The sequence below is a fragment of the Monopterus albus genome, unplaced genomic scaffold, assembly GCF_001952655.1.
Source record: "Monopterus albus unplaced genomic scaffold, M_albus_1.0 scaffold125.1, whole genome shotgun sequence".
NCBI lineage: Eukaryota > Metazoa > Chordata > Actinopteri > Synbranchiformes > Synbranchidae > Monopterus > Monopterus albus.
Genome location: NW_018128005.1, coordinates 201,358 through 208,743, shown reverse-complemented (window position 1 = coordinate 208,743; position 7,386 = coordinate 201,358). Strand labels below are relative to the sequence as shown.

The 7,386-nt window shown below is 39.1% G+C and overlaps 1 protein-coding gene across 1 annotated transcript in view; it reads right to left on the bottom strand.

Annotated features, from left to right (window-relative positions):
* Positions 1 to 275: 275 nt before the first annotated feature.
* The window catches only part of LOC109967097 (contactin-associated protein-like 4), an 84,299-nt gene continuing 77,188 nt past the window's right edge, over positions 276 to 7,386 (bottom strand). Inside the window, exons 22-24 of the mRNA XM_020612452.1 lie at positions 6,753 to 6,971; positions 4,650 to 4,721; positions 276 to 2,944 (exon numbers count right to left, since the gene is read on the bottom strand). Of these exons, the coding sequence (XP_020468108.1) occupies positions 2,748 to 2,944; positions 4,650 to 4,721; positions 6,753 to 6,971 (488 nt within the window). The 3' untranslated portion in view covers positions 276 to 2,747. The remainder of the gene's footprint in view (positions 2,945 to 4,649; positions 4,722 to 6,752; positions 6,972 to 7,386) is intronic.

Here is a 7,386-nt window from a genome sequence, read left to right as displayed (position 1 = left end):
AAACATAAAAGATGTAAATTGTTCTGGTTGTTGAGGGGGGAGCTGTTGCTGCGTGTCAGCTTCATTTACTCTAAAAGAAACAAAAGAGCTCAGTGGTTTGAGTGTTTTGAAGAGAGTCCTATGTCAACAAAATTTAAAGTTGCTGTGGTGACATATGCCAGGATTCTGAAGAGCCTTTAGACATGTAAACGCTTGAACTAATTGGTTCACAAGCTTCAGCTACAAAGCTAAAATAAAAAACAGGATCTTATCTTATTAAATTATCATCATTTATTTTCATCAAACAGGAATCTGTTGGTAACCAAACAACCAGAATATGGATACAGTCTGTATGCCAGGTCACTCAGACTCAACACCACTGTTATTCACCAAAAACAACATTTACACTTTTAACACCAACTTTAAATCAGTACATTGTCAAAAGAAACACTACAAAGATAAGGCTGGTCTTATTCTGTTTCAAAATAAGGATAATCACCTTTATTTAGCTGCAAAATCTCTGTGGTATCTGACTTCCCTACTGTGTGTCCTCAGCCTACACCCACTGGTTCCTATGTAAATCTTTAAAACTGGCCATAAATGTAGTTTTACTTATGAAAATAGGCTCAGTGATTTGCTAAAACAGCCGGGGAACACAGTTTTTAACAAACCTTACCTAAACATGTTGAACCACGCATTTGTTGGGGATTATTTTCAGCTGTAGAATAATTCACATTTGGTGCTCTATAGTGAAGATTTCCAGGCTGAATGAATGTACACAAACTATACTGTGTGTGTGTGTGTGTGTGTGTGTGTGTTCATACTAATAAAGGAACATGTCAACAATGTCATAATCCCATTAGCAGCAGTGCTAACAAGCTTGCTAGCTAACAGCAAGCAATCAGCAAGATTGTTAGATTGGAAAGCTTTTACTTCTTCATTGACTCTTTATTGAATGATACGATGTACAGCCCTGAGAACATAATGCCAGACGAGAATGAACAGTTCAGTAGGCTGCATATAAAAAATAAAGAAGCTCTTAAAATTACTGTATCTGCAGACAAGTGCTAGGATGTTCCTAGCTGTGTAGTGTTTGAGCCTTGAAACCAAATATTTCATGAAGTCATGTCTTCTTTTTGTTGTTACTTTTTGATATTACCAGTACTTGTTAAAATGACCATTGATCTTCTTTCAGTGGGTGCAGGCCTTCTGACCATTCTCATACTCCTAGACCTCGGTGCTGCTTTTGACACCACATCATATTCACTGTTGTTGGAACACCACATTAGGGTCAGTAACACAAATAGATGAATAATTCACTTTGAAGTTTTAGCAACTTTTGGCATTAAAATCCCATTAGTGTTTTGGGGACTTGCAGAGACGGCGGTGTGTGTGTTTGAGAAACAGCTGCTGTCTATCCACTTTCTGCTTCTCAGCCTCCCTCCAACTGAGGCACTCTGTACACATGAGCTGAATTAACACATAGAGGGATTAGATCCATTTTCAGTATTAATATCAGAATGCGTTTGCATTACATCCATGTCTGCACATGGAGGTAATGGATGTCTGCACGGTCTCTCGGATTATCTGTCACTCTAATCATCTCTGCTTTCTCACAGTCCACCTGTCAGGCTGAAGCAGATTAGCATTTCAAAAACATATTACCTGCCTCTACGTGCAGTGAACGAGGTGACAGACAGACACGGTGTTAGAGTCTGTGCTGCTGTCTCTGTTAAAAGCTTTACTGTTCAGAGACATTCAGAGAGCAGGGAGAGGAAGCTCCCAGCAGGTAGCATACAGCAGGGAGGAGGACACCTTTTATGACTGAGTGAACAACCTGGACAAGTTTTAGCCTGTAAACTATAGGAAACTAAAACGGTTCAATGCTCATAAATGTGTTTTTGTTCTGTGCTTTTGTACTTTAATGTTACAATGGAAAGACTGACCAGGGAAAAGAAAAGTAAAAAAAGGGGCAAAGCCAAAAAATAAGTGAAAAAGCAATAGCTCTTCTACAAGTCTCAACATCTCTCCAACAATAGTGACTTTGAAGATAACACTTTAGCAACATCAAAATTCTATGGTCGCACAATGTCGATATAAAATGTTTAATTCATGTGCTGAATAAAAAAAAAAAAAAAAAAAATAATCAAAAACCATCCTGGAATTTGTTGGATGTATGTTGACTACAGGGACTTAGCAGGATGCACTCGGTGGAAGCTATTGGCTAAGCACATAAGATAAATGCATTCCACATAAGGAAACCACATTCACATAAATGCCCTCTGATGGCCTAATTAAGGGGAAAATATTTCCAGTTCCAATTTAGCAAATATACTGTACATTCTTCCTCCGCACAGAAAAGTGAAAAAGCCATATTCCAAGCACCTTAGATGATGAAATAGTTGTTTGAATAATCTTAACCCATAAAACAAACAAGAATATTTGCAACTTTTCTGTATGACAGTGACATTTAGCTAAATTGTTGTAGACAATACTCCAACATTTACATTTTGTAATATTTACAATTTCTGGAACAAGGAGATCAATGCCATTCAAGTCCAGCACTGTTGCCTGTTTATATCAGTATAAACACTAAATACAGTAGAAAACAAAACTGTGGCCATTGTTCCTTTTTGCTTTCCACATGCTGTAAAGCCACAGCCTCCATCGAAGTGTCTGAGTAGCTCTGAGTGCAGTGTCCTGAGCTGTGGAAGGAAACCCTGTCTGCACCCTCAGCTCCAAAACCCACCAGCTGATCAGGCCTTCAGTTAAATGAAATACTCCTTGGGGTTTTCACTGGAGACGTTCTGGGAGTCGGTTTGGTTGTTAAAAGGGAAATCTGGGCTGTCCCGCTCTTTCACTCCCTTCACATCCCGGTTCACATACGTTTCTTTTCTCCGGTAGAGGAATCTGGCAGTTATTGCCAGGCCAGTAACAATCACAAAGATCACCACCGCTATGACACCTGCAAGGCAGTGGATATGAACTGACATACTCAACATATTTAACTAAATAAGGCATATCCACATTATTGCTGAAAAACAAGAGTCTTGTCAGGGCTGGTTGGCACAGTCACAACTCACATTTTACCTGTGCCTCAAGATCTCAGTGATTTTGTCCATACAAGAGCTGTTTTCCCACAATATGAATACACCTTTACTTGGAGATAGGCAGCAAGATAGATATCGATTATGTCTCTGTGAGTTGAATAGCTTAGCACAAATACTAGAAGCAGCAGGAAAAGGCTAGCCAAGATCCTTATTTCATGTTTCAAGTGGAGACACACTTCAGACTTTGAGCGACACCCAGGTTGACTTTTGGATGTAATCGTAGCTAGTTGGCTAACAAGACAGGAAATGTAAACAGTCGTGGAGATGTTTATTTTTGGCTAAGCTAGCTATTTCCCTCGGCTTGCTGTCTTTGTGCTAAGCTAAACATGCTTTGGATCAATCTCTACTAAACACACATGCAGTATAGCTCCAGATAACTAAATTACACAAGACTATTTAAGAATATTAATTAAGACTGCTACATTATGAGAGCTAAAGCACTAGGCTGATGAAAAAAATGTTTTTCCACTTTCGCATATTAACCATATACATTTAATAGGAAATAAGGTAAACACTAAACATGTTTTAGAAATTTAATGCATTTTTCCTGTGTTTCTGTAGTTGATCACTTTGGTCAGACTGCATCATGGCTTTTATAAACAATTTTATAATTTTCAAATCATTAAAACACTAAAAAGCCCTTCATGACTTTTAACATCAATACATTATAATTGGTAAACATTCATCCAATTGTTATTTGTGCTGCATATTGGCTGAACTGCACAAAGTATAAAGAATGTCTTTTATGATATTGGAATCTATTTTATGATCACGTACTAAATTTCCTCGTCTTTTTTTAAACACTTGAATTAACATGCAGGTTAATAATCGCTGAAGCCTAGAAAGTCTTGTTTCTTGCTGAATGATGTGCTGACTCACTGTGAAGCAAAATCTATCACAGTGGCTTCACAGGAGCTTTTTGAAACTGCTGTGAAGTCACTACATGATTTCTCCACCCCATATACTTCTATTACACTGCAGGCTGGTCGTGTGAAGAAAAAAAAAAAAAAGAAAATTCGCACATTTGGACTCTTGCTCCTGTTTTGCACATTTCATTATCCAGAGAATGTTTCATCTAATTGGAATTTCAAAATATAGCAAAAATCAATTTCACAGTGTTTTATTTTTGGTTTTACACATTAGAAGATAACTGTGTGAAAATTTCTCCAGTGGAAGGTCATTTTAGCTGTGAGTTAATTAGTTCTGCTGTTTTTTTGTGCACAGAGACACGAAGAGATTTAATGGACAGTTTTAAATGACTTGACTATCTGACTTTTTTCTCTCTGCCTTTATTATGGTATATTATTGGAACCATTCAATTTTCAATTTGAAATCAATCTAACCTGAAAGAAAAGCAAAAATTTTAACTTACTTTTGATGGAATTTCTTTCCCATCACATCACCTTTGCTGGTATTTCAGCAGAATATCTCATTAATAAATGCTGAATACAGTCTCTGACTATCCTTGAACATTGTTAAGAGAAGTCCAATAAAAAAAACATAGTGAAACAAGATGACACAGGTTCCAGTGAAATAAAAGATGGTGAAAAACCTCAGTACCTCCAATGAGAGCAGAGTCAGTCTTGATGGCATTGACTAAAGGTTGACCGGAACCCAGTGAGCCAGACTGGTCTACAGCAGAGAAAGTTGCAGGAAGGAGCAATGAAAGGTGTGAAAATAGAAGAGAAACAAAAAATGAAAAGCCCCAAAGAGCAGAGAGAATGAGAAGAAGGGGAAAAACAGCAGAAAATGATAGTGAACAAATAAATGAGAATGGGGGAAAATAAGAGCAAAGATAAAAGAAATGAGTCAGAGCAGTAAAACATACAAGGAGAAATTCAGAGACACAATCAGAGAATCATCAATCACACCAGACAGAATATAACAGCAGCTCCCCAAAGAAAATACTACAGCAACATGAAGCTGCTGAAAGAGAGCACTGAAATCTCCCCTTTGTGGTCCAAGTAATTATCTCATCAAGCATATTGTCATTGAGTCTCCACAACAAAGTTTACATACTTAATGAGCTCATTAAACAGACCGAAATAGCAGCTCCCACCAGAATTAGACTCACACAGAGAAACTTATTTTTATGCATACATCATTTTCACTGGCACATTTAGTCTTGGCTTTTAATTCCCCTAGCCCTTTAGCCAAACTACTATTACACATTTACTTCAACAGTGTCAGAAATGACCAAGCAAAGAGAAGAGCAAAACCATCCTCTGAATTATCTTTTTTCCATGTTTCCCATGTTGTCAAACATCAGGGCATGAAAACAGCTTCAATTTGCTGTGAATATCCCATACACGCACGTTATTCCCACGTGATCAAGATGTGGAAGATAAACAGTGCTTTCTACTGTGCAGCTGCGGGAGCAGCTCAGCACAGCTCTGCCATACACGCCTCGGCTCGGCAGGGCTGACTCGTGCCGATGGAAAAACACCACAAGTCAACGTGCACAGTGCAGATTTTGGGGCAGCTTGATTGTAACCAAAAGTCAACCAGTACTCTGTGATGGAATATTGCACCCTTGGCTGCAAATTTTGTATGTACTAAGTAGTCTGCAACCTCGACTCCAAGGATTTGTTTATATATTAATGTACAACATTCTGAGGGACTAATACAGACCAGACACGATTTCCTATTAATGTAATGAATGCATTCGTTTTCAGCCAATCAAATTTTATAGTACAATTTTAGCTTTTCCACATGTTAATGGTTATGTTAAGGCACTAGCAGGACTTGGTTAAGGTTATAGAACGATCATGGTCTGGTTTAGTACCAAAAATGTCCAGTGACATGCTGATCAACAACAAACATTAACAGACTTCTACAGTGTCTCTCTAAGAGAATGCACTGACACCGGACTCTGTGAATCCCTGATGGTGGTGTCAAAGCCCTGCACTTTGTATTCCCATCATCCCCCACAACCTCCTCCCTCCTCCCTGCAGCTCAAGTGCTGTTCATAAATGTAGCACTTCATTCACTTCACTCAAACACCGACTGAATAAAATCCAGGCAGCACTTAAAATGTCGTACTATTTAGTATATGATTTCTATGAGACAGGTTTGGTTTGTGGTAATTTGATTAGTAGCACTTGTATTTGGTCATATGCCCCATGTGAGCACCATAAAAGCTAAAACAAACTACAAAATAAACTGTAAAACAAATCTCGACATTGAAAAATGGGCAAAAGACATGAGCACAGTATTAGTTAATGATGCAGAAACCCACTTTGGTTAATATTGTACTTCAGTTATGTTGATTTCCTGACGCACCGTCTAGGGTGGCTGCATGCTTTGAAAAATGAGAACACCCTGGCCTCAGACAAACAGAACACATACAGTATCAGTGGATCATCAAATAATAAAGATCAACATTTTAAAAATATATAAAGAGCTGATGGACAGACAGGTTATAAAACCATCTACTGTGGTAGGAAGATGCAACAGCAAATGAAACCTAAAATGACGAAAACCTTAACACAGATCCTGGTAGTAATTTGAATTAATTTCTGCCTGACTCACTGGACAGTTGAAATCACAGCACTCCAGCGGCGCCTCCTCACATTATTTCTGGCTTAATAAAAAGCACCACTGGTCATTTAACCTTTCCCAAAATGAGTGAAATGCTGAAAGTGTTCAGATCTTCACTCGTACCTGACAGGTGATGTGTGTTTTCAGCTGTGTAGGGATTGGCCGAAGCTGAGGAGCCACAGCTGGACTGGACTAAAGGTCCCGCGATGATGATGGGGCTGGTGTCCGGGTGAAGCAGAGCAGCTTTCAAGGGGTTGATGGAGTTAAAGTGGACAGCAGACAGGCAGCCAATAAAACCGAGAGATGCCAACTTGGCCAGATCTGGATCCAAGTCATCAGAATCTGGAGAGAGAAAAGAATGATGGGGAGATTTTGAATAATTCAACAGAATGAAAAAGAAATTTGCAAAGCAGCTTTCGTCTTGTGCACTCCATAAGACAGATGTTCTCTCATCCCGTTTATTTTACTGACTTCAGTCTCTTCATCATTCACCTCCACAGCAGCTGAGGAACGTGCAGACATCACCACGGTAACCAGCTGCATCAGTGTCTGCTCAGATGACTGAGAGGTGACTGTGGTTTTACTAGGACACATCTGCATGTGTCCTTCACGAGTGAGGGAAGGATGGAACGGGAAATTGACAGGTGGATCAGTGCAGCTTCTGCAGTAATGCGGTCAATGTACCGGTCCGTCGTGGTGAAGAAGGAGCTGAGCTGTAAGGCGAAGCTCTCGATTTACTGGTCAATCTACGTTCCGA